This window comes from Schistocerca serialis, chromosome 1 (assembly GCF_023864345.2).
Source record: "Schistocerca serialis cubense isolate TAMUIC-IGC-003099 chromosome 1, iqSchSeri2.2, whole genome shotgun sequence".
In the NCBI taxonomy this organism is placed as follows: domain Eukaryota; kingdom Metazoa; phylum Arthropoda; class Insecta; order Orthoptera; family Acrididae; genus Schistocerca; species Schistocerca serialis.
Genome location: NC_064638.1, coordinates 1,032,500,126 through 1,032,527,780, shown reverse-complemented (window position 1 = coordinate 1,032,527,780; position 27,655 = coordinate 1,032,500,126). Strand labels below are relative to the sequence as shown.

The 27,655-nt window shown below is 43.6% G+C and overlaps 1 protein-coding gene across 1 annotated transcript in view; it reads right to left on the bottom strand.

Annotated features, from left to right (window-relative positions):
- LOC126458793 (probable E3 ubiquitin-protein ligase HECTD2) overlaps positions 1-23,771 on the bottom strand; it is a 344,272-nt gene extending 320,501 nt beyond the window's left edge. Inside the window, exons 1-2 of the mRNA XM_050095818.1 lie at positions 23,646-23,771; positions 16,245-16,426 (exon numbers count right to left, since the gene is read on the bottom strand). Coding sequence (XP_049951775.1) covers positions 16,245-16,426; positions 23,646-23,729 — 266 coding nt within the window. The 5' untranslated portion in view covers positions 23,730-23,771. The remainder of the gene's footprint in view (positions 1-16,244; positions 16,427-23,645) is intronic.
- Between the last annotated feature and the right edge of the window lie 3,884 nt (positions 23,772-27,655).

Here is a 27,655-nt window from a genome sequence, read left to right as displayed (position 1 = left end):
CGCGTTTTACTTGCAACATACGCTGTCGACATAACCATTAGACACAGAGCAGCAGACATTGGCTCGAAGGGGAAGACTGGATAATGTATATGAGATTACAGGGGAGCACATTACAGAAAAACGCCAATTACATCTTTGGAAGGCTGAGACATGTCAAAAAGAATGGGAAACATCTGCCAAGGGCCGTCGGATTTTCTCCTTCTTCACGAACATCCGGGAACGATTGACTTCCTGATGGGCCATGGCCCTTACCCTACACATCAGCATCGATTTGGCCTTAGTCAAAGTGATATGTGTGAATGTGGGCAACATGATTCCCCGAACACATAAGGCTAAATTGTGGAACACTCACAGAAGTAAGGTCGACGTCAGAAATCGAAGACATGGGGCAAGCTTTAAGAGACCCAGATAACTGGAGCATCATTGATGAAATATCAGAAGCGCTACACAAGACTTATAAGCAGCAACAAACCATATACAACATCACGAGCCGAAACACACCCTACACCACAATGCGATGCATGGGACAACACAGATTCTAACAATGATAGGGAAACAGATGAACATATAGACACAGATGATTACATGAACTCTCCAATATCACCAGATACATATATGGCATAGTAGCAGATCTCACGACTGCAACAATACTTCAAGTAATACAAACATGGAATTGAGAAATAAGTTAGTAATAGAAATAAACTAACAAATTTTCCCGTTTGTACAAGTAAAACGAGTAATTATTCAGTTCTTTGGATCATTATTTTCAAACGTATAAACGTGTTTTTTGTGAAATGTATAAGATGCAAACTGTAAAACAAGTGAACTTTATAAAATTGTGCATAAAAGTACATATGCAGTATAATAACACGAAATACACAAACACAAGCGCACAACATATACAAGAAGCGCCTTTTGGGGAGACGAGGTTTATGGTCACCTTCCGAGGCTCCTCTCCAGCTTACTGTGTGGTTAAGTGGAAGAAGCAATTGTAGTAAGGAACAGTTCCGGCATACCTTACACGCAAATCATGTAGAGTTAATATCACAAAGTACATACATATAGTACTAGCTACAGCAGAATAAAATAAACTAATTCAGGTGAGACAGGCTCGAAGTCTTTACTGAAGTTCTCCCACTTGAAATAGCTAGGTAAAGGGACCTCTTTTGCTATCTAAATCTTTCCTTTCATGTATTATTTTCTTCTTAAGAATACACTAATCTTTTTCCCAGTTGTACTTTATGTATCTTTTGTTTTTTGTTATTTTTGTTTTGCTTTTATTTTTTACTTAACAATTTAATTGTATAAAAAACAAGAAAAGTACTACAATTCTGAGAACTGTCTAGTTTGCAGTAGCAAACGACCCACTATAGTTACCAAGGTGGTGGGTCACTTCGTAATGTTAATAAGGAAATAAATAGTTGAGCAGACTTCGCACTGAGTCGTTAGGTCTAGAGTTGAAAGAATAAGTTAAGGCTATCCATGAGAATCTACATCTATATCCACATCTACATCCATACTCCGCAAGCCGCCTGACGGTGTGTGGCGGAGGGTACCTTGAGTACCTCTATCGGTTCTCCCTTCTATTCCAGTCTCGTATTGTTCGTGGAAAGAAGGATTGTCTGTATGCCTCTGTGTGGGCTCTAATCTCTCTGATTTTATCATCATGGTCTCTTCGCGAGATATACGTAGGAGGGAGCAAGATACTGCTTGACTCCTCGGTGAAGGTATGTTCTCGAAACTTCAACAAAAGCCTGTACCGAGCTACTGAGCGTCTCTCCTGCAGAGTCTTCCACTGGAGTTCATCTATCATCTCCGAAACGCTTTCGCGATTACTAAATGATCCTGTAACGAAGCGCGCTGCTCTCCGTTGGATCTTCTCTATCTCTTCTATCAACCCTATCTGGTACGGATCCCACACTGCTGAGCAGTATTCAAGCAGTGGGTGAAAAAGCTTACTGTAACCTACTTCCTTTGTTTTCGGATTGCATTTCCTTAGGATTTTTCCAATGAATCTAAGTCTGGCATCTGCTTTGCCGACGATCAACTTTATATGATCATTCCATTTTAAATCACTCCTAATGCCTACTCCCAGATGATTTATGGAATTAACTGCTTCCAGTTTCTGACCTACTATATTGTAGCTAAATGATAAGGGATCTTTCTTTCTATGTATTCGCAGCACATTACACTTGTTTACATTGAGATTCAATTGCCATTCCCTGCACCATGCGTCAATTCACTGCGGATCCTCCTGCATTTCAGTACAATTTTCCATTGTTACAACTTCTCCATATACCACAGCATCATCAGCAAAAAGCCTCAGTGATCTTCCGATGTCATCCACAAGGTCATTTATGTATATTGTGAATAGCAACGGTCCTACGACACTCCCCTGTGGCACACCTGAAATCACTCTTACTTCGGAAGAGTTCTCTCCATTGAGAACGACATGCTGCGTTCTGTTATCTAGGAACTCTTCAATCCAATCACACAATTGGTCTGATAGTCCATATGCTCTTACTTTGTTCATTAAACGACTGTGGGGAACTGTATCGACGCCTTGCGGAAGTCAAGAAACACGGCATCTACCTGGGAACCAATGTCTATGGCCCTCTGAGTCTCGTGGACGAATAGCGCGAGCTGGGTTTCACACGATCGTCTTTTTCGAAACCCATGCTGATTCCTACAGAGTAGATTTCTAGTCTCCAGAAAAGTCATTATACTCGAACATAATATGTGTTCCAAAATTCTACAACTGATCGACGTTAGAGATATAGGTCTATAGTTCTGTTCGACGTCCATTCTTGAAAACGGGGATGACCTGTGTCCTTTTCCAATCCTTTGGAACGCTACGCTCTTCTCGAGACCTACGGTACACCGCTGCAAGGAGGGGGGCAAGTTCCTTCGCGTACTCTGTGTAAAATCGAACTGGTATCCCATCAGGTCCAGCGGCCTTTCCTCTTTAGAGCGATTTTAATTGTTTCTCTATCCCTCTGTCGTCTATTTCGATATCTACCATTTTGTCATCTGTGCGAGAATCTAGAGAAGGAACTACAGTGCAGTCTTCCTCTGTGAAACAACTTTGGAAAAAGACATTTAGTATTTCGGCCTTTAGTCCGTCATCCTCTGTTTCAGTACCATTTTGGTCACAGAGTGTCTGGACATTTTGTTTTGATCCACCTACCGCTTAGACATAAGACCAAAATTTCTTAGGATTTTCTGCCAAGTCAGTACATAGAACTTTACTTTCGAATTCATTGAACGCCTCTCGCATAGCCCTCCTCACACTACATTTCGCTTCGCGTAATTTTTGTTTGTGTGCAAAGCTTTGGCTTTGTTTATGTTTGCTGTGAAGTTCCCTTTGCTTCCGCAGCAGTTTTCTAACTCGGTTGTTGTACCACGGTGGCTCTTTTCCATCTCTTACGATCTTGCTTGGCACATACTCATCTAACGCATAATGTACGATGGTTTTGAACTTTGTCCACTGATCCTCTACACTATCTGTACTTGAGACAAAACTTTTGTGTTGAGCCGTCAGGTACTCCTGTTTTTTGTCACTTTTGCTAAACAGAAAAAATCTTCCTACCTTTTTTAATATTTCTATTTACGGCTGAAATCATCGATGCAGTAACCGCTTTATGATCGGTGATTCCCTCTTCTGCGTTAACTGTTTCAAATAGTTCGGGTCTGTTTGTCACCAGAAGGTCTAATATGTTATCGCACGAGTCGGTTCTCTGATTAACTGCTCAAGGTAGTTTTCAGATAAAGCACTTAAAAAAATTTCACTGGATTCTTTGTCCCTGCCACCCGTTATGAACGTTTGAGTCTCCCAGTCTACATCCGGCAAATTAAAATCTCCACCCACAACTATAACATGGTGGGAAAATCTACTCGAAATATTTTCCAAATATCAGTAATGTGTGAACGTGGAGAACAACAACGAATTTCATTAATTGTCAGGAAACGTGCTCGTTTAACCTGTTGCTAGCAACGCCAAACTCATTTGACGTAGACGTTTTTACATTATACTTCGTATCCATCATTTCGTTTTATGTTGTGCATATGTTGTACATGCATATAACTTTTATAACGCTTCTGACGCGAATAAATAAATATATTGCTCAGGATCCTGTGAGGCACGTCGTTTTATATCAGGCGAACACCGAAGTAATTCCCTGCAATGCAGTTGGAACGCGAACGCCTAGAATGGCATGCAGCTTTGTAATTTCCCCCACATTATTTTTAATGAGAATCTGCTTGTTTTCCACGTGAGGCTTTTTTAAAATTAGTACTTTCGTTGCGTGCATTGTCGTCGTGGCTGCCCCACAAGCTTGCACATGCGATGGCTGTGCCAAGCCGCGAACGAGTCTAGTGTTAGTATTTTGCTTTAGAGGATCGTAGTGATTCCGTCAAGCGGAAATGTTATTTCACACTACTTTTTCTCGAGCCGTTTGAGGATGTCGCTGCGGTGTATATGGAACGTAGCGCGACTCCCATGCGAGTATATAAGCACCGACGTTTAGGCAAGGGATTAGTGTGGCGTTCGTGTCCTTCCGACGTGCGTGCGGTATATGTCAAAACGTGAGCTATAACGACGTTATTACCAAATGCGTCAAAACAGGACCGACAAGCTGTTACTCTTTTCTTGGCTGCTGGAGGACAAACAATGGTAGACATCCACCGGAGAATGAAGGATGTGTGTGGGGTAGCATGAATGTCGAAAACCAACGTGGTGCGTCTAACTCCTTGCTGGTTGCGATTCGACACATAGCGCTGGTCGATTTGGGAAGTCACGCCAACTTAAGTAGGAGATACTCGAGCCCTACAATCCTGATCTCTCATCATGAGATTATTACGCCTTCGCTCCCTTGAAAAAAACCTTGAAGGGTCGACGATTCCTGTCGGGTGACGATGTGCAGCATGCAGCTGCCGACTTCTTCACACAGCAGGACACGGTGATTTACCAAATGGGTATCTGCAACCTAGTGCGTCCGAGGGGATGATTGCCTCGTCGCTCATGGAGATTTTGCCTGATTGGCATACCGATTCTGCACTGCACGTCCTTCTAACAGAAACTTTTTGATCGCCCCTTATACTATTCTGGTTGGTGTATTCGTAAGATATACAAAGCGGAACCAAAATGAGAAGCATGAAAATATCGCGATGCAAGTTAATATCTCACGAATATCTATTGCTATACTCTTCACTAATAATGCTGAATCCTTAGAACAGAAGGACGAGAAAATTGTCATTACAGGAGAAAGAGTTTCATAAAAAATTGGAAATTAGCTACACATGAAATGATTACAACATAACAAAGTAAAAAAAATATGCATCTGATACCTGAAATAACCACAGTAAAATTGTTTAACTTATAGTATACTTTCAAGCCACTGGTGCTGCTTTCATATAATCAAAAACAAACTTACCGACGTACTATTTCCATTAAGTTCTGAACTTTTACGTCTGCAATCGAGTCATTAGTTACTAAAGAACCAAGACATTAAAAATGTCTGTATCTGACAGTATCTTAAGTTTCAGGTTAGCTTTCATTTTTTCTTCGCCAACGCCATTAATTTTCTGTTTTTTAGAAAAATTAATCTTCTCTCAGAAGAATTACGGGATTCTATCCATGACGACAAATAACACATTGTCGTGTGCAAATGTAGCGTGCTAGTTAATTCTTCCTAAATTTTACTTCTGCTACGCTATCTGCAGATGGTTTCACGTTCGACTAAAACAGATGTTTTCTAATTTAGAAATCTTATGTCCAACGAACAGATGATGACCTTTGAAGTTGTCACTGTTAGATAGCGCAAAGAAACAGCCCGTAATGTTAACTGTAGTGTTTTGTCTATTGGTGAGAGGTAAAAGAAATCGTTGATGTATGAAATATTCGTAAAATTATTGTTTAGTAATAAGTGAAAGGCATAAGAATTCTGGAAACAGAAGAGACAGCGGCTTCAAGTTGGGTGTGCTTTTACTTACGAGCGTTATTCGGAAAGTAAGGAACGATCTGTTGCGAAATGGAAAATACAGTGAAAATCTGATGAAGCTTTGCATAGTTGCGTTGGGCATTGTGTCTAGTACGCCCGTCTATCTCATCATCGCTCGTTTCAGTTCTGAGCTCACGGTGAGAACGTAAAGATGGCTAGAAATTAGCCTCTCCTGCCACGTATGAGGGCCTGGTGAAAGACTTCGCTTGAAGCTATGCAATCCACATAACATAACTGTTATGTGGTCCGTTCTACACAATTCTCGGCCGCACTCTGCTGGGGCAATGAAGATGCTCCTGCAGCGTTTTCGATAGGACGTGTTTGATCATCCACAACACAGCCCATAATTGGCTACCCCTCGAGCTGCAGTCCACGTTAATAGCAGACCGATGCTGAAATCCCTAAACATGCGTGGCTCCAGGGTTTTTATCTGCCCAGACATGGCTGTTTCACGAATTTAGAACACAGTCACTATGTCGGAGATGGACGGGCACTGAATACGTCTCCCAGCAAGGCAGACGTTAAGTGACATCAGGTGACCGTCTGGCATAGTACACGTCATCCTGTCTACCCTATTGCATATCAGGACAAGCAGCTCTCAGACTTTTCTCTTTGCCTCAGCAGACGTGGACGCGTTACACATCTGAATTGAAACTGTACGTACCGTTTCCGGAAATGGATTCTCATTCAAAATATTATGCACTCAATCCTCTCTACAAGTCCCAGACGTTCGTAAAGGGCATTTCCGAACAGTCTGTACATATTTAAAAAAAACAAACAAACGAAACGAGCTCCTTGTCCAGATCGTGAAGGCCCAAGGGATGTCTATAGGCCACCGTGTCGTCCTCCGCCTTACGACGTCATGTGGATGCGGTATGTAAGGGAATGTGGTCAGCACACCGCTCTCCCAGCCGTTTTGCAGACATTGGAGCCGCGGCCACTCGGTCAGGTGCTCCTCTGTTGCCACCACGAGGCTGAGTGCAACCTGTACCAGTCCGCTCACCAAGGAAAAATCCTTGGCCGTACCAGGAATCGAATCCAGGTCCTTTGCATAACTGCCATCTACGCTAACCATTCAGCTACCGAGGCGGACTATGTATATATATTAGTTGGTTTTAACTTCGAAAATGAGCACATATAGCGTCTAAGAACATGACAATAATTTCTACGACGACTATTACTGCATTCAGTAAACGTTCTCTTTTCAATTTGACGCTTGCATGCATGTGTGCTAGCTTTCAGGGCTGACATGTCCGCTGCTACGTAATCGGATGTATTACGACATGTTGGCATCCAAAGCCTTTGAAAGGCCAATTTTCCGAAATTAAATAAAGTAAATACGTGTAAACAGCAGCCTAAATAGAACCGTTTCAGAATCCTTTAGTTCATAATATCTCTTAACAAGTTGACGCATTCTCTCTGCACCACATTCTCACACTAGAGATCGCTGACAGACCATAACAATATTTCGTTCTTCGTCAGTGTCTAAGCGTTGGAAGGTAACCCGCTTTTTCATGTGGGCAGAGAGGTGGAAATTACTTGGAACAAAGCGTGTACTGTAGGGCAGATGTTAAAAAAGGCCGGTTTTTCGTCAATTTTCTGTCCAAGTTACTAGCAGGCTACAGACGGATAGTAAATGCTATCGTCTTTAAGAATAGTCGATCCACCATACATACGCAAATGACATCACTGACGCACAGTACCATCACTCATCAGTTAGCATACAGCACATATTTTACAGTGAATGTCGACGGCTATGAGGTTTGTTGCTGCTAAAAGCCGTATTACAAAACCGGTTTCATATGCTGTGCTCATGTTGAATGGCGACTGTAACAAACGTATATAGCTGAGGTGGCGTAAGAACATCCCTGACAGTTGCTGTGGGCTTGGCGCTCATACCTCATCCAGTCATATGACACGATTTTATAAACATCTGCATGGAAACGCCTCAACAGATAAGTTTTTTTTTTTTTTTTTTGCCTGGAGCCGTTAACGTGAAGCAGCTGAATGCTGCCAATAGCAATGCTAGCCATCAGGGATTCTCTTATGCCGACTCGGCTATAGTTGCAGTGTACGTGGGAAGCCCGGATAACCGAAAGAACCGACAGATGTCTCTGCAGTAAAGATGCCGTGGTGCTACCCCGCGGCAGCCATTCTAGCAGACGAATTAATGCAGCAGCTCGTTATATCTTCAAGTGGTACACTCATGGCAGTTTTGGAGGCTATTGTTGCCATTTATTCCTTTGCTGTCGACAACTTGTTTAAATGCTGATCGCATACATAAGTTTCGGAAAACGCAACAATAACCGAATATATTAAAACATGTAGGCTTGTAGTAGTTTGGTAGCTCATTCAGTAAGTGTTACATTACGAATAACTTATTTATTGGAATTCCCACCCACTGGAGTGTAAGGTTCGTTTTCATTTATCGATTCTTTCAGCTCTGGCAGCGATTTCTTGACATGAGAAATGCCAAACTGAACCATGGTACAGAATCCACATTAAACTGGGCAAGTGAGTTACAAAGTGAGAGTATGGCAACGACATACTAGGGGCAAGAGGTCCATTCTGTTGGCAGCAGTACTCATGCGTTGCAGCGCGCTCTCCATGTACGGTGCACCCATACTCTACAAAACAGTGTGAACCGCATAGAAGGGCGTATTTCCCATTGTACAACTTGTTTTTGTTTCTTCGCGCTTCACTCTCGTGTAGAACGAGGAAAGAATTACTGCTTAAATTTCCTTTTGCGTGCAGTAATTAGTCTACTCGTGTCTGCGATTGTGGTGATACAATGATTAGTACCACGTAGCGTCGTGCCATCTCTGCCATACATTACATGGATTGTAAGTGGTCGTAAGTTTTAAAACGATGTATATACTCGTAAGCAGAGTGAAGCGACGAATGAAATTTTTTTATCAAGGCCAGGATTCGAATCTGGTCGCCTGCCCACTATGCAGATGCGCTAACCATTATGCCACCGTGGCATAGTGGCTTTCCAGAACTACATGGACTACCATAGCACACCTCTCTACTCAAGCCAAATTCCCATTCACGTCTCAGCCCATATGGGTTTCCCCCTAAACTCAAATAGCGTTGCAGACCCTCTCCAACTGTACTGGAATAACACCGCAGCATCGAACAAAATGGGGAATGCTGCCTGACACCCAGGCGTGGGTGCTTTAAGAAATTGAAACTGTATGGTTCCAGAGACTTTTTTATCTCAGACATCTACCATGTATATATGCAGACTGAAGTGACGAATGAAAATCTGTACCAAGGCCAGGATTCGAACGCTGGTCTCCTACTCACTAGACTAAGCCATCCTGGCACAGTAGCTTTTCACAACAGCCTGGACTACCCCACCAATGCTGTTTGAATTTTAGTGAGACTACCGAGTGGGCTGAAGCATGAGTTGGAATTTGGATTGAGAGGGGAGGTGTGCTGAGACAAGATTCGGATCTCTTCCCTGGAACACATTATTTTCATCGCATCGGTCTGCATGTATACACTGTTGAAGTTTGAGACTTGAAAAGGTCTCTGGAACCATGTACTTGCAGTTGATTTTATGACAATGTAGAAAATGAAAAGATCTCGTATATTGTGTTTTGTAATGTAATACTGTAAGAGATTTTTGTTCTGTTTTCTGTTTCATGGTTCGAGTATGGGGTGTCGCAGTAACAGATGGACCGGTCTTCCCATCGTCAAGCTGTCCTCTTTACTGGTCTAAATTACAGTTAAAACGACGTCCGCTTTTCAAAGAAGACCGTACGAAGCGACTCGCCTGACCCTACATTAACAATGGAAACAAATTAGTTTAAAGGTTGTAAACTGTAATGAAATAAAATATGTAAGCAGTTAAATTTCGTATTTAGTATGCAGATACTTGAAAAGTTACGAAACTCAACAATTCTGCCATTTACCTACGAGACTAATTTTTAAAAATTAACGCTACGAAGACATACACAAAGAGATCACTGTTTCATATCATACAGGTATTTTTCGTTTCGTTTGGTACTAGTCAATGGGGCTCCCCGCAATGGGTAACTGCAGAAATTTCTGCGGAGGACCGAGAGAGGTGGCGCAGTGGTTAGCATACTGGACTCGCATTCGGGAGGACGACGGCTCAACCCCGCGTCCGGCCATCCTGATTTAGGTTTTCCGTGATTTCCCTAAATCACTCCAGGCAAATGCCGGGATGGTTCCTTTGAAAGGGCACGGCCGACTTCCTTCCCCGTCCTTCCATAATCCGATGAGACCGATGACCTCGCTGTTTGGTCTCTTCCCCCAAACTATCCAACAAAAATTATCCGGAGGGGCCAAGATCTCAAAAATTACATTTTTGGTAAACTAATTAATTGAACTTAACAATGTGTCGTCTCCTGAGAAATAAATTTGCACGTAGGACACAAAGCATATTGTATCTTAAACGTTTGATAGTTATCTAGTCAATATTTTTTTCGAGATAAGTTACAGCCATACCATAAGGGTAAGCATATTTCATTAGCACATTCAAAGTACATGTCTCGTATTACTAATATCAATATGGATGTAGGAAACGTTCGAAAACAACCATCAGATTGGTCGATGAAACCAACTGTTAACAGCGTAGGACTCCCTGGTTTGACACATTATAATGTAGAAATGGCAACTGAAGTACAGAACTCGTAAGTCTGTGGCTGAATGTCGCGTGGGATTGCACCCCTTAGGTTAAGCAAGCGCAAACACAGTTTCGACCTTAATATTTCACCATTTTTGCTTTCGTCCAGCGAATAAATTTATATTTTTTCTGTATTTGAGCCCACAGCTGAAGTGTAGGTGAATACAAGCGAAGGGGCCATTCTTTAGGAAATTCTGGATGGGTGTCGGCAGGGTAAAATGCAGTCATGTTTATACTCTGCTTGATGTTGGAACTGTCCCTTTCTGCAGCTCATTAAGGGCTGCACAAAGAAGCGACACAGAAAAAATTGGGTCTCTATTTAGCCAATGTTCTGTAATGACAAAAAAAAACCTTTGTAATGACAAAAAGTATAGTATTTTCTTAATTCCCTGCGTTATACCTTGCATACTGTTGCGTACAATCAAAGTCAATCACTACTAGTAGTACGTGAGATTCTGAAATTAATAAAAAGTCTACAACAGATTGCAGGAGGGGGCTTCCTCTTGAGGAAGCCCATGTTCCTCTAGTCCAGGCTCGTCCAAACTGTGCCCCTGGGGCGCTAGTGCCCGCGATCGCCCGCGGCCCGCGCCCCGGGCGAATTCGTTATGTTGCTGCAGCGGCCGAGCTTTGCCGCTTAGCTTGGTGTGCGGACCGCCCGAACGCCAGCCGATAGATATATTTGTTCACCCGTTTTCCCTTCGGGCAGAGGACGTCTCACAAGTGCTTCAACTAGAGCTGATTGACCTACAGTGCCATATCCGCCTGAAGGACCGCTTTCTTATGTGTAAAACTTTGGATGACTTTTACAGCTGTCTTCCACGAGAGAAATATCCTCTTTTGCACAAGCACGCGGCCAAAGTTCTCTCAATGTTTTGTTCCACGTATATTTGTGAGCACTTTTTCTCTCTTTTAAAGCTTGCTAAAACTAATAACCGTTTATTCCATGGCGATAAAAATTTGACCAATTCTTTGAGGTTAGCAGTCTCACGGAATATTGTACCAAGACTAGACAAAATCGTTTCCTCGAAAAAGAAAAAGTGAAATTGTTAATTGTCTTCATTAACAATGTTGACTGTAAAAATTAAAGAGCTTTATAACCTTAATTCTATTTTAATAAGTTTTCAAACTTGGTCAGTTAAAATTATTACGTACAAAAAGCTAAGGATCCGATTTCTAAACTCTGAAAAGGGATAGAAAAAAATGTAGCTCGAAGTATGACAAAAAATACTTACTTGTAACTACTAACAGTAAGAATGAGGCTCTATATCCCTTACATAAAATTAATTCTGAAATAGAATTAGATCTGACCGCTGGACAGTCCAGTGCAGAGCAGTGATGTGCGGTCTCACTCGCTCTGCAGCTCTCTCTCTCTCTCTCGCCTCTATGCCGACACTAGCGACACACGGTCGCGGATGGGGCGCTGAACTACACTTGGATGAGCCTGCTCTAGTATGCTGCAGCTAGATGGCCGTGGTACTGTAGTATAGGCAACCTTTGGTGACGCGCAGACCTGATTACTTACTTACGCTCGCGAGCCGCCTTGTCACGAGACGCGACAGCAGCGCTCCTAGTGCATAAAGTCAAAACTACAGAGCACAGCGTCAGTAACGTTAATGTTTGTTTGGTAACGCACCGATATGAATGGCACCCCTTTCCCGACACGCCACGTCAACAAATTGTGCCTCAAAACACGTCTTTTGAGAGCACTTTCATTTTATGTTCACTGGGAAAACAGCAAAAATTGTGCCAGTGAAAAGTAGAGAGAAACTGAAACACGGCGATATTGTGTAAATTTAACAAGTTGAACGCTATAAACTCGACGAAGAACCAGTATGAGTGAATATTACCGTACTCAGAACTTAACACGTGAACTGACAACAGACAGGTCCTAGGTTGTGCAAAAGTTATGTCCCTGGCTGCCCTTTTTCAAATCGGCACATTTCGCGAGTAGTCGATAATTTTCGTCCCATTGTCATCTACTGCCAACGTTTGCGAACAATCGTTGTGTAGCACGGAAGTACGTAGTAAGCAGTAAATAATGTCTGTGTGCGTTGTCGGGACCAGGGGCGAAAATACTTCTCCCTGCACTCCTTCAAGGTAGTAAGGTATTGCCCCCATTCTTCACATGCCCATGCGCTCTTGGACCATAACTTCGCACTCACGAAGAGAACACAGAAGGCTCCATAACCCAGTTTCCCAGAAACTTCGCTCAGTGGAAGAGGAGGCAAAATAATCGGACACATGTCTCGGCTTATCCATAGATACTCGACCGTTTCTGAGACAACCAAAGCTTTATGTGCCTTTGAGGAAGTAAATGGTTCAAACAAAGCGGTGTCCGCTCCTGGTAGATGAGTGGTCAGCGCGACGGCATGTCATACCTAACGGCCCGGGTTCGATTCCCGGCTGCGTCGGAGATTTTCTCCGCTTAGGGACCGGCTTTTGTGTTGTCCTTATCATCATCATTTCATCCCCATCGACACGCAAGTCGCCGAAGTGGCGTCAACTCGAAAGGCTTGCACCAGGCGAACCGTCTGCCTGACGGGAGGCCATAGTCACACGGCACCAAAGCGGTAGCACAGTGGCTAGCGTCGCGGCTTCGCAATTTAGCGCCCCGCCTTCGAAACCCGACTTTATTTTTGTTTTTGTTTTCCGTTTATCTGCCCATATCCGTAGAAGATTACTGCAGGAATGTTTTGGATTGTATATTGAAGTAGCGTTGTCCTTGTTCGTCTACTAATAGTATGTCTGGAGATGAATTAAAAAAAATTAATGAATGAAATAAATTACTTGAAATTGTTTTCGGTGAAATTCAATTGCAGGCGCCAGTTTTCGGAAAAGTGATCAATTATGAGTGATTCGTCGCAAACTCGTTGTCAATGCGTGAAATCTTCAGCAATGTTAACGACGTTTCTTTCCCAAGTGAGATTTATACAAAGAAATGAAACTGTCGCAGGCCTGCCTTTGCGCGATGCTAGGAGTGTTCCGAACTTCTATGTTTTGACTGTTTTTACGATCGGTATAATCCATGGAAACGCACAAAATCTTTCTGAAGAATAAACATAAGAGTATAATATAAAAATAAGAGTTGAAATAAGAATGAAAAACAAGACTATAAAAATTTTAAAATATTGTAACCCCTGAAAATACCGTACAAGCCTATATTACACAATAAATGTGTGGCAGATATTGTGAAACCCAGTTGTAATTTTACAGTATAATGCCCTTGTATCCCGTAACTTACTAAGAAACATTGGTCTAGCAATCTTCTATGGATATGAGTAGGTAAATGAAAAAAAAATCAATTATTGGGTTTCAAGCCACGACGCTAGCCAACGTGCCGCCCATGGGGCAGAGTTTATCGACCGCTAAGAGACACATAAACTACATCGAAAACTTTGATGGCCGTTTTCTTGGAAACGGTCTAGTAGGTCTGTCTACGGATAAGCCGAAACATACGTTCATTTATGCAACTCCTCTTCCATCGAGCTAAGTTTCTGAGAAATCGGGTTATGGCACCTGCCGTGTTCTCCTCATCAGACTGGAAACGTGTTTCTCTGCTGCTCGTATCCAGCGGTGGCGAGCTGCAGGTTCAAGGGAAAAGTACAACGCGAGGTGAGGGCCTCAGTCTCTCTGCTACGATTTTCTTCCGCGGGTCGGATTGAAACCAACTGCCTGTCAGATTCGGCCAGCGGGCCGCCGGTTGCCTACTTGTGCTGCAGGTCTATGCGAAAGAGCGCCCCTTTCTCGTTGTTGCACCTATAAACTCACTGATCTACTGCTAAAGCGCGAATCAGTTCCTACACTACTGGCCATTAAAATTGCTACACCACGAAGATGTGCTACAGACGCGAAATTTAACCGACAGGAAGAAGACGCTGTGATATGCAAATGATTAGCTTTACAGAGCATTCACACAAGGTTGGAGCCGGTTTGGTGAAACGTTGTTGTGATGCCTCGTGTAAGGAGGCGAAATGCGTACCATCACGTTTCCGACTTTGATAAACGTCAGATTGTAGCGTATCGCGTTTGCGGTTTATCGTATCGCGACACTGCTGCTCCCGCTGGTCGAGATCCAATGACTGTTAGCAGAATATGGAATCGGTGGGTTCAGGAGGGTAATACGGAACGGCGTGCTGGATCCCAGCGGCCTCGTATGACTAGCAGTCGAGATGACAGGCATCTTATCCACATGGCTGTAACGTCTCGATCCCTCAGTCAACTGATGGGGACGTTTGCAAGACAACAACCATCTGCACTAACAGTTCGACGACGTTTGCAGCAGCATGGACAATCAGCTCGGAAACCATGGCTGCGGTTACCCTTGACGCTGCATCACAGACAGGAGCGCCTGCAATGGTGTACACAATGACGAACCTGGGTGCACGAATGGCAAAAAGTCATTTTTTCGGATGAATCCAAGTTCTGTTTGCAGCATCATGATGGTCGCATCCGTGTTTGGCGACATCGTGGTGAACGCACATAGGAATAGTGTATTTGTCATTCGCACACTGGCGTTATCACCCGGCGTGATGGTATGGGGTTTCATTGGTTACACGTCTGGTCCCATCGGAGGTTCGAATCCTCCCTCGAGCATGGGTGTGTTTCTCCTTAGGATAATTTAGGTTAAGTAGTGTGTAAGCTTAGGGACTGATGAGCTTAGCGGTTAAGTCCCATAAGATTTCACACACATTTGAACATTTTTTGGTTACACGTCTCGGTCACCTCTTTTCGCATTGACGGCACTGTGAACAGTAGACGTTACGTTTCATATGTGTTACGACCCTTGGCTCTACCCTTCATTCAATCCCTGTGAAACCCTACATTTCAGCAGGATAATGCACGACCGCATGATGCAGGTCCTGTACGGGCCTTTCTGGTTACAGAAAATGTTCGACTGCTGTCCTGGCCAGCACATTCTCCAGATCTCTCACCAATTAAAAACGTCTGGTCAATGGTGGCCGAGCAACTGGCTCGTCACAATAAGCCAGTCACTACTGCTGATGAACTGTGGTATCGTGTTGAAGCTTCATGAGCAGCTGTACCTGTACACGCCATCCAAGCTCTGTTTGACTCAATGCCCAGGCATATTAAGGCCGTTATTACGGCCAGAGGTGGTTGTTCAGGGTATTGATTTCTCAGGATCTATGCATCCAAATTACGTGAAAATGTAATCGCATGTCAGTTCTAGTATAATATATTTGTCCAATGAATACCCGTTTATGATCTCCATTTCTTCTTGGTGTAGCAATTTTAATGCCCGGTAGTGTATCTCGCGCGCTCTCTACAACCTGGCCGAGCGGTGCTAGGCGCTACAGTCTGGAACCGCGCGACCGCTACGGTCGCAGGTTCGAATCCTGCCTCGGGCATGGATGTGTGTGATGTCCTTAGGTTAGTTAGGTTTAAGTAGTTCTAAGTTCTAGGGGACTGATGGCCTCAGTAGTTAAGTCCCATAGTGCTCAGAGCCATTTGAACCATTTGAACTGTACAACCACTTACGGTGGAACGTGGAAGCTGAGGTTACTTTGCGATAGATTCTAATTTTCTGATACGACGGTAAGCGTGCAGTTGCGCGCAGGCGTGGCACTCACAGGAAGTCCTCGCGAGTCTTGCTCCGGACGGGGTAGACGACGAACGCCTTGGAGAGCGGCAGCGGCAGCGGCGGCGAGTCGTCGCAGGCGGACAGCGTGTCGCCGCTGAGCGCAGACCGGAAGCCCGACTCGGGAGTCGACGACGGACTGGGCGCGACGCTCAGCAGCCGCGACTCGCACTCCTGCAACAGCGCGGCCCGTCAGCGGCGCCTGCCGTCGCACTGCGTCTCTACAAGAGCAGGGCAGGATGTGTGGAACTGACGAATGAAACGAGATTTCTACAGTGTGATTCACAGGCCTGGAACGACTCTTCTAAAACAATAACAGGTCGAGAAACAGTGAAAGTGAGAGATGAAAGTACCAACTGTACAAAAAAGGGAAAGGAGTAAGACAAGGCTGCTGTCAGGCTCCTGTATTTTTTGTCTTTATTGTCGTTTCATTCAATTCGGCCCATGTGGTCAGAAGAATCTGACGACGATCCTGAGATGAGAGTTGCTGCGGCTCGAAAGTGTCAGGCATTGGATACTCCTTCCGAAAGCGATGTGTGGCGTGACTGATCGAGAGCTTCCTGCATTATGAGCGTCATGTATTATCTTGCTCTTCACAGTTCTTCACGCACAGAAGTTTAAAGTTGTATTGTACTGTATCTTAACTGGGGACCTAGAAACGACGGAGAGGCTCCGTCCCCGCCGCTGCCGCAGTGGTCCACAACCCCACGACGACTATCGTAGTCCACTTCACCCCTCCGCCGCCCCACACCGAACCCAGGGTCACTGTGCGGTTCGGCCCCCGGTGGACCCCTCCAGGGAACGTCTCACACCAGACGAGTGTAACCCTTATGTTTGCGTCGTAGAGTAAAGGTGGTGTACGCGTACGTGGAGATCTTGTTTGCGCAGCAATCGCCGACAGAGTGTAACTGATGCGGAATAAGGGGAAACAGACCGCATTCGCCGAGGCAGATGGAAAACCGCCTAAAAACCATCCACACACTGGCCGGCTCACCGGACCTCGATACAAATCTGCTAGGCGGATTCGTGCCGGGGACCAGGCTCTCCTGCGTTAGACCGCACGACCAACCGGGCTGCCATTTTAAAGTTAATCTTTCCAACGTAACATCACAGAATAGGGTGTTTGTAGACGACATGGTACTTCTAGAAAGAGAAAAAAAGGAATTACAGGATATAGTGCATGCCACTGAACCTAAAGGGAATATTTATGAAGTGAAAATCAGTACAGATGAAACAAATATAATGCCACTAGGAGGAAATACAGAGGTAAAAGTAAGGCTGACTAGAGAAATATTAGAACATGTGCAAAAGTTTAAATACCTAGGAAGAAGGATAGAAACCGATTTGATGAGTAGTACAGAAATTAAAACCTAGATAGCAGTGGAAACGAGGCATTTTGTAAGGAAAAGAGCTCTTTCTGCAGCAATATGGACAAGGTTTTGGGGAAAGACCAGTAAAATCTTTCGTGTGAAGGGGAACGTGGACAGTAAGAAAAACAGAGAAAGGTTGGAGGCTTTTGCGATATGGACATAACAGAGAATGGAAAGAATGAGTGGGATGAATAAAGTGGAAAGTGAAGAGGTACTGAGAAGAGTGGGAGATGAAAAACTATTACTGAACACAATAAAAAGAAGGAAACGAAACTGGATTGAACATATCTTAAGAAAGAAGGAGGGTACGATAAAATTCTCTTACACAGGCAAATGGAAGGGAAGAGGAGTCGAAGGAGGAGATTTAAGATGCTGGATGATGTGATACAGGGCAGCACATACAGCAGCAATAAGAAGGAAATAAAGGGTCGCAGAGTATAGAGGCGCAAACGACCTGCTAATGTAGCAGAACACTGATGAAGAGGAGTATGAGATAGCGAGAATCAAATCACAGGTTGTTCCATTAGGTTTAGGGTGTGCAGCCGCAAGAATTCTCCTTCTCTTTCTAATATTTCGGCTGTATAACGTTCAGCCATCTTCAGAGTGAGCCGCAAGACTGATGCTCCAGTTTTTTTTTTTTTTTCATTTATTGAATTTCAATTCCCCCCGAAGGGGGCGGGCTGGCAGCAGCTTAGTATGCCGCTCTTCAGCCGACAGATTTTGTGACAAAGATCAAGAGAACAAATCATAAAAAACAGGCGATAAAATCGGAGACTTAGAGAGTAACAAGGCGAAAAGAAATCGTGGAACTTAAAACAACAACACAGGGATGATGACGCTAATAAAAATACATACGAAGCAGACAGGGAAAACAATAGACAATTAAAAAAAACACGGCGACAGTCTGGATTCTGTTCGCAAAGGACATAAAATTCACACCGAGCGACAGCATGGTTTCTGTTCGCAACACGAGAAAGACAAACAACACTGAATAGTCACTGGAACACTGCACTAAAAAGTTGGCAAATGTGACACCACAGTCGAGAGCAGATGGGGGAAAACTGGACAGAAGATGGGAAAACAAAAAAGGGGGGGAAAGGAGAGTAAAAGCGAAGGGGGGAGCCGGGAAAGCTGAAGGAGGATGAGGACCCATAAGAGGGGAGGGGGGCAGACGCGACAGGGAGTGGGGTAGGCAGAGGAGGGGAATACAAAAGGACTGGGGGGGGGAGAAGGGAGGTAGGGAGTGGTTTAGTGGGGAGAAAAACAGGACCAGGACGGAAGGGGGGGGGGAGAGGGAGCCCAGGGAAAGGACAGAGGAAAGGAGGGGGATTGAGGATCAGAGTTGATAGGAAGGATAAATGGAGGGAGAGAGGGCATCATCCGGGAGGGGGAGTTGATGGAAGCCACCTTGGGAAAGGAGATGGAGGGTGTAGAGATGGAGGGTAGGGGGGACACAACGGTGAAGACGTGGCAGGGGGCGGGGACGGGAGAGGAGAGGAGCAACCAGGGGGTGAGGGGGTTCAAGACGGCGGGAGGTGTAGAGGATGCGGATATGTTCGAGGAATAGGAGCAGATGGGGGAAAGGAATGAGATCATAGAGGAGCCGCGTGGGGGACGGGAGGCGGATACGGAAGACGAGGCGGAGTGCATGACGCTCAAGGATCTGGAGGGACTGATAGAATTTGGGGGGGGGCAGATATCCAGGCAGGACTGGCATAACAGAGGATGGGACGGATGAAGGATTTGTAGGTGTGGAGGATGGTAGAGGGGTGCAACCCCCATGTCTGGCCAGAGAGGAGTTTGAGGAGTCGGAGGCGGTTGTGGGCTTTGGATTGGATGGAGCAGAGATGAGGTATCCAGGTGAGGTGACGGTCAATGGTGAGGCCAAGGTAGGTGAGGGTGGGGGTGAGGCGGACAGGATGTGCGCAGACAGTAAGGGAGAAATCCAGGAGCCGGAAAGAGCGAGTGGTACGACCTACGATGATTGCCTGGGTCTTGGAAGGATTGAGTTTCAGGAGCCATTGGTTACACCATGCAGCAAAAAGGTCAAGGTGATTCTGGAGAAGGCGTTGGGACCGTTGGAGGGTAGGAGCGAGGGCGAGGAATGCGGTGTCATCAGCATATTGCAAGAGGTGTACTGGAGGGGGGGGGGTTGGGGCATATCTGCCGTGTACAGGAGGTAGAGGAGAGGGGAGAGGACAGAGCCCTGGGGCACACCGGCAGAGGGGTAGAAGGTGTGGGAATTGGCATGATGTACGGTAAGATGCTCCAGTGCTCGTTTCGTCCCTTTATACTCGTGTACCGCGCAACTGCGCTTGCGGCCATAGATGCAAATGCGCCAGAGACGTTGGTCGGCGGCAGAGACGAGTTACATCTATGACTCCGCAGTCGATCTTTGTTGGCATGTCGATATATCATTGTGAGCTGCACTGTGACGAAGTCTTTGTGAGTTTATTATAGCAAGTGCCTGATTCCATGATTTATCATGGTTGAAACCACTATCTCCGTTAATTAAATTCGTCGTCAAGCGAATTTCAATTTCCTCCTTCGCTGTCGAGCCCCAAAAAGCTGATGTAGTTGCCAAAATTTCGACGTTGTCATAGAACATACTGTGACCAGTTTCAATACAATGCTCTGCCACTGGCAACTTGTTAGGTTGTAAGAATCGTGTGTACCTCCGGTGTTCTGTACATTTTTCGTGGACAGTACGAGTTGTTTGTCCAATGTAAGAAAGGCCACATTCACATGGAATTTTGTGAACTCCAGATTTTCGGAACAGAAAATCAACTCTGACGGAGCCCATGAGTGCAGCTGTCTTGGGTGGAGGACGAAAAATCACTTTTACTTTGTGTCTGCTGAGAATCCGTCCTATTTTTGATGAGAGGCTACCCACATATGGCAGGAAGGCCGTCAATTTAAAGGTTTCTTCGTCTTTTTCTGCTTTCTTTGTGGCCTCTTTCGGTTTCATTTTCAGTGCCTTCTGTATTTGCTGTGAGGTGTACCCATTGTCTTCAACACTCTTTGTAAGTGGGAAAGTTCATCTTGCAGACTGCTTTCGTCAGAAATAATATGCCCTCTGTGGGTTAGAGTTCGGAGAACATTCATCGTCTGGGCAGGATGGTGGCAGCTATTTGCACGTAAATACAAATCCGCGTGCGTCGGCTTCCGATACACTTCATGTCCCAAAGTGCCATCCTCTCTGCGCCCAATCAGAACACCCGAGAATGGAAGAAGGCAAAATTCCTTTTCAATATCCATTGTGAACTTTATTTGATCGTGGAGGGAGTTTAGATGTCTTAAGAAGTCTTGTAAGTTATCTTCACCATCGGGCCAAACTACAAAAGTATCATCAACATTCCTCCAGAATACCGTGGGTTTCAAGTCAGCAGATTCAAGAGCCTTCTCCTCGAAGTCTTCCATAAATAATCTCCCCACGCCAATGATTCACTGCTGCGCCATATGGTCCATTCGCCACCAATGCCAACATGAGAACCAGCTGCTCATTCGAGGCTATCGTACTCTGCGGTGTTGCTTAAGGCGGCGGATTACTTCTGCTAGCTGCAAAGCCCCAGTAAAATATAAAATTTAGAAAATAAAATGCTATCCAAAACGCGAGGAACCTCATACTATACCACACGTCAAGCATGTCCTGTTGCCTTTGTGTTATCAGTAGCAATTATCGTGTTCTCAACGGAAGGTGACATAACTCGGGAATGAATAAATCTAAGACGTAATGAAAAGTAAATCGTTTTTCTCGTGCAGTTCTCTACTGGTATGGTATGTCATATGACCCCCTTTATATTTTAAACTTACGAGTTACATGCAAGATGGTGGCCTACGAAGTTGAAGAGCTGCACTCTACAAGCTAAACAATGTCTTCTACTTCATCACACTCTGTTCATATGCGTGTTCTAATGAAGTATGTCTGTTGGGCGCTGCACCAATCTCTCACAGTCAAGTGAAAAGATGGATAAACACTCTGAAATGTAGTAATCTGTGGTTAACAAATAGTTTACCATATTCTGTAGAAGGAACAACAGCATTTCTGTTACCAATGGCACCACTTCTATTACAAAACCAATGGACGAATACCATACCGACAACCACAGCATTTGTACATACGTTTTGTATGCTCGAACAATACATTATATCTGACCAACAAACCACAATCACAGTCGTAGTTGAAAAACGCAATGATGTAAATTCAAGCACAAACTAACAAATTGAATTTCAACACGAAAGTGACAATCAAGAAACATTCCGAACACCAACACACAAAATAAAAAATTAGCTCCATACCCATATCTCTGTATCCAATAAAAATTGGACTCGTGTACGCTGCCTGACAAAAAAAGCGAAGCATCCAGAGGACTTCACTGGATGTCATGTAATTTAGTACACGTACTCACTATCAGCGAGTATGTACACGATTAGCGCTGAAGTTCTCTATGATAGAATGAGTACCAGAGGTCATTGGTTTTGCTCGTGTTTAGTGTTGTTACCAGGCCTTTTAAGGTATGTAAGAGGTGTGAACTGCATTAGAAACAGAGCGATCACTGTGTCCCGTACTCGTGTGAGACACCGTTATCAGCACCTGACAGAGATTGAAAGCGCGGTTAGTGTGGGTCTCCATTTTGAACAGCTGGTCGAGTCGTGCAACATCCGGATTTGTGGGCATTCAGAAGTAACAGTGGCCCGAACTGGACAGTATGAAAACGCGAAGGCAGTCATACCTCTTATCGAGGTTCTGGTCGACCACGTCTGATCATCACAAGGGAGTGTCATCGTGCTGTGCACCATGCATTGTGTAACCCCTTCACGTCTGCGCTTGCCATTCGAGAACAGGTAATGAACTCCCTGAAACATTCTGTGTTAGCCCTCACCTTTGACTGGAGACTAGCAGCAAGTGTTCTAGGGGATTAACTTCCCATGTATAGGCCACCGTAAACACCACAGCAAAAACGGCTGCATTTGCAGTGGGGCCATGACTGGGTCACATGGACTGCTGATGAATAGCATCGCTCTGCATTCAGTGACAAATTGGGGTTCTGAACTACCTAGCATAAACATCGTTGGTGTGCACAGCAGCCACCTGGGCAGAGGTCCCTTTCTTCCAATATTCTGGAGAGGCTGTGTAGTGTTACCCGTGGCGTCATGGTGTTCGGAGACATCGAGTATGAATTTATGTCACGACTGAATTGAGGGCACTATGACGGCACAACGGTATGTCACAGGCATCCGGTATCCTCATGTATTACCCCTCATGCGATGGTATCGTGGTGCCATTTTTCAGCAGAGCAGTGCTCTCCCACATGTATCACGGGTCTAGAAACTGGAGAGGGTGCAATCTCACACTGATAAAGGGGCTCATATTGCAAGGTACATTGAAAATTTGACTTTCTTTTGTAATCACTGAAATAATATCACATACATCCTGGGCTCCTGAAGTTTCATTTCGTTGCCTCATCCCCTTCCGAGTTCTTCACGTTCTTTGTCAGGCAGTGTATATGGAATTTTTTGTTCGAATTAGTCCTAAAGTATTTACTATTCCTCATGGCACACCCGGAGTAGATATATCTGTAAGACATAGAGTAGAATGTGCAAACAAATTTCAGCTGTGGACTTAGGCCTCTAAGCACCACCTTGAAACTGGTGAAAAAATTCAAAAGAAGTGGGGGATAATGAGGGTTGTAAAATGCATTTCTAATCTTTAATTAGCAATAGTTTCAGCTGTCCTCTTACTATCACCTCGGAAATAACTACAGAATCTGACCAAAAAAACAAAAAAAAGTGACACACCACATAATAACGTCTCACTGCTCACTGCACATGCAGGTTGCTAGATGAAATAAGATCTCACCAAATCTCATTCAATTCATATATTTTCCACAGGAGGTGGTACAGCACAGACGATTCAAAGTAGCTGGTAAGTTAACGAGAAGAGGAGCTGTTACATCCCTTGCTTATCATTATACCTTTCCTCCCGTCCGAAGTTTTGCCAACACACAGTACTAGGCACGCACCTTGTTGATTGGCGGCAGCGAGGTGTCGGAGGATGGCCTGAGCAGCAGTCCGCCCATCAGGCTGGTGGCCACGCCCACTCCCATGGCCACGCCCACGCCGCTGTTACGCCGGCTCTGTGGCTCCGGCTCCAGCTGGAACACATGAACGCACCCCCTGTGAATACAGCTGCCCAGGGCATTTGCGTTATACTGCTCTACACCAGGGTAACGAGGTGGTAATAACATCGCAGTAATACTGTTAATCAGGGATATCTTCCACACTCGTCTGTACCAGTGTAACAATATGGTAGAAGTATCACGATATAGTGTTAATCAGGGGAAAGATGGCATTAGGATTATGATAATACTGTTAATCAGCGGCTGCTGTTCCACACTCATCTATTCTAGAGAAACGAGGTTGTTAATCCCATTGTGACATTTATACGAAGTCGCAGCTCATAAATTAATTTAAGTACAGAGTTACAGTCATTGCTATGACTGCGCATGTCAGGAGAGATAGGCAGGTTACCCACTGCACTATGACAGATGGTCAAGGTAATTGGACCTGCAGTGTGGGGAAGTTTCAAACAATAGCTGATTGTGTCCTTAAGCTTCGCAGACTTTAGAAATTCCTTTACAATATCCACGGCAGTACACTTAACTTTAAGTAATAACATAAAACGTATTAGAAAACTGTATGGACCTTTCTAGAATCCTTACTCATATTGACGTTCCATATCCTCATTTTTTTAAAAGAACTTTCGGAAGATAAACACAATGATTAAATAAACATGACGAATGTCATTGGAGATGGCCGATCCCTGAAGGAAATGCACTCTGTGTGGGCAAGTGAGAAATTGTTGAATGTGGTCCTAAAGGAAGCTAGCTCGGTGATGTTAACACGTGGATCGTTATCAAATTAACAAGTCTTAGCTTCGTAGGTACAAGTGATACAAAGGTTAAAACTTCATCAGGCTACGTTTGATGCGATATTAAGTGACTATTCGCCGTCTTTCCTTGAGTGTCATTTAATACTACATCAAACGTAGCATGAGGTAATTTTAAACATTCGGTGTTTGTGAAACACCGAAGTTGGAGAATGTCAACTTTCTTTCATGAACGTCAACACATACCAATTACGTCTGTGAAACACCGAATATTTGGTTATAATCTCACAGATTCGGATCATCATCGATGTATGTCGACAAGCATAGATATGCTTTTATGGAGGTCGAAACGAGAAGCCGATATCGACAGATGGGCGACAGTCTGTCGCCAGAACCTCTGTTCTGCTGTGACTGAGGTCACGTGGCATAGTCATGCTATAGTATGAAACACTGTTGTTTGGCAGTCTTACGCAAAGTGTGATGGAGCGTTCAACATTTTCTTAAATTTAATTATTTTATCCAATACCCTAATTTATATGAAATTGCCACTGCAGTGAACTGCAGTTTTTTTTAAATATTGCATGCCTTAAATGAGGGTAAATGAGAGACAACTGTTTTTATTTTTCTGAAGAAAAGTGTTCCAAAATACATCCTGAAGTGATTTCTGCTAAAACTAAGTGCCGTACACTGCTGTATTACAAACGATTAAAACATTTTCATCAACTTTGATTCCATCAGGGACAGCTATGCACGGGGACCGTAGACTATACGAACGCAGTGGCACATAGCAGTCAGTCGCAATACCCTTAGTTTTTATTATTCTTTAAAATCTAGATTTCGGCTTTAAATAGCCGTCTGCAGTACTTTGGGCCATTCTGGCGGTACACCTGTCAGAACGTATGGTGACGTAAACTGCCGCGAGTCTGTTGAATTATAACGGAAATGCACTGGAGATGGCTATTTATACACGAAATCTAGATGTGCAAGGACAATAAAAACTAATGCGACTAACTGCTGTGTGAAACTCCTTCCTTAAAACATTTTGACGTTTTGAAAATTAATGTTGAAGAGAAATTAATTGTACAATTAAAACCAGGAGAAACGAATATATAGTATTACGTTACCAATGATGAATAGCTAATTATACGAGGTTTACACCTTTGAAACGTATCATGGAGATAAAAAAATCATTTAATTAGTTGCAAGTTGAATAAAAAATATTACATATGATGTTGCAATGTTGTATTTAAATTTATGTAAACAATGTCAAATGATACACAGTGGACCTAAAAAAGGTACTGTTGTCAAACCAGTGGTCTGTCCAAAGTTAAACACAACATGTCAGGTTGGTCTGATAGACTGCAGTCGCACGGGGATGGCGAATATAAGTTAATAACGCTGTATTAAAATCATTTCACAAAGTTTGTGCAAATACAACCTTTGAAAACAAAGACAGATGAAGAAGTAGCGTATCACCTTCAAATTTGTTTATTGTTTGGTGTTCTAGCTGTATATGAATCAGATAATGATAGGGAATTCTGTAACTAGGTCATATCTGAACTAAAGACTATGTGGAAAGGTGTTAAGATAGTTCATGAAAAGCCTCATCATAGTCAAACACAGGGCTCAGTTGAAAGGATCAGTCAGGATATATAGAATATGCTAACTACGTGGATGAACGATAACGGTTATCTGGACTTTATTCAGTTTGCCAAGAACACTACATACGACAAAGAAAAGTCCTTATGAGGTCATGTTTGGCATGAAACCAAAGAGAGCCATAGCATCGTCTCCTTTACTTGTTGAACAAATCGCAAATATTTAAGCCGAAGAAGAGCTCGAAGAAATTTTTAATACTTTTGAAGAAAATTTCAGCAGTGGGCATAGAGAAAACCATATTCCAAATAAAGATATTGAAGAGAAGCTGCAGCTCCCCACGTCTTCATATCGAGCCCTCACTGAACAACACGAGTTTATTTCTACAAAAAGGGCTGCGGCAAAAGAGAATCTTCTAATGCAAGCACTGAACCTATCACGAAACTCAAAAAGAGTATTTCCTCCCGGTCAAATTGGTAATGTAGTATGAATACAAGTTCGTGATGTCGACTGTGGCCACACATATATCCGAAATGTGTTGGCGGTTGTTGTCGAATATAAGGCTCTAACTTCTACGAATAAGCAAATAAAAAAAGTACGAGTATTACAGACATTCTACTCAGGGGGTATCTTCACACTTTAATACTTTACGAAATATTTCAGAGCCAAGATCACATTTAAGTATTTATTTTGAATTGATGAACGCTTTCAGCAGTACTTTTCTATCATCTTTGGAGCTCTTATTGTGCCATATATTTTGACTACATTGAAAATTTAAATTGTTTAGGAACCCAAATTCGAAATAAACCGTTATATGACATCTTGGCTCTGAAGTATTTATTCAAATATTACAAAAGAAAAAAAAAAAAAACTCTCAAGCAGTTCGCACCCGCAATCAGATTGTAATTTGTAAAGAAAAGTTATTTGCCAGGGACTAGATTTCTTCTTAACAAATGTCGCTGAGAGAAGCAGCTGCCACTAATTCGACAAGTGGAGGGCAAGGCTATGCAGTGCAAAAAGAAGTGTTCAACGACTAAATGCAGTTGCAATAGCAAGGGACTCTTGTGCAGTTAGAAGTGTCGTAACTGTTTAATTTGTTGTAATAAATAGGATTGTATAATGCCAATCACACAAGTTTATTATTGGTATTATTTTCTTATGTCACTCGGAATGTACTGTTCCTTTTAAGGTCAACAGTTTATTTATTTGTGCTGTTATTTAAACTTCCTCCTCTTTTAACATATAAAATGTTTGCATAATAAAACATGATTTTAAAACATAACAAAAACATTTTTGTTCAACATTTGTCATCAGTGTATGGTGAATGTCGACATTTGTCGGTGTAAGTGAGAAACAAGGATATTTTGCAAATTTTTGGACATGCATCAAGTGAATGCGTGAATGTTGACATTCTTCCACGGTAAGTCAGTGTTTACGATCGCGATGCCTAATCACAATATAGAGTCCCGCAACTTCAAAAAAAAAAAAAATGGCTCTGAGCACTATGGGACTCAACTGCTGAGGTCATTAGTCCCCTAGAACTTAGAA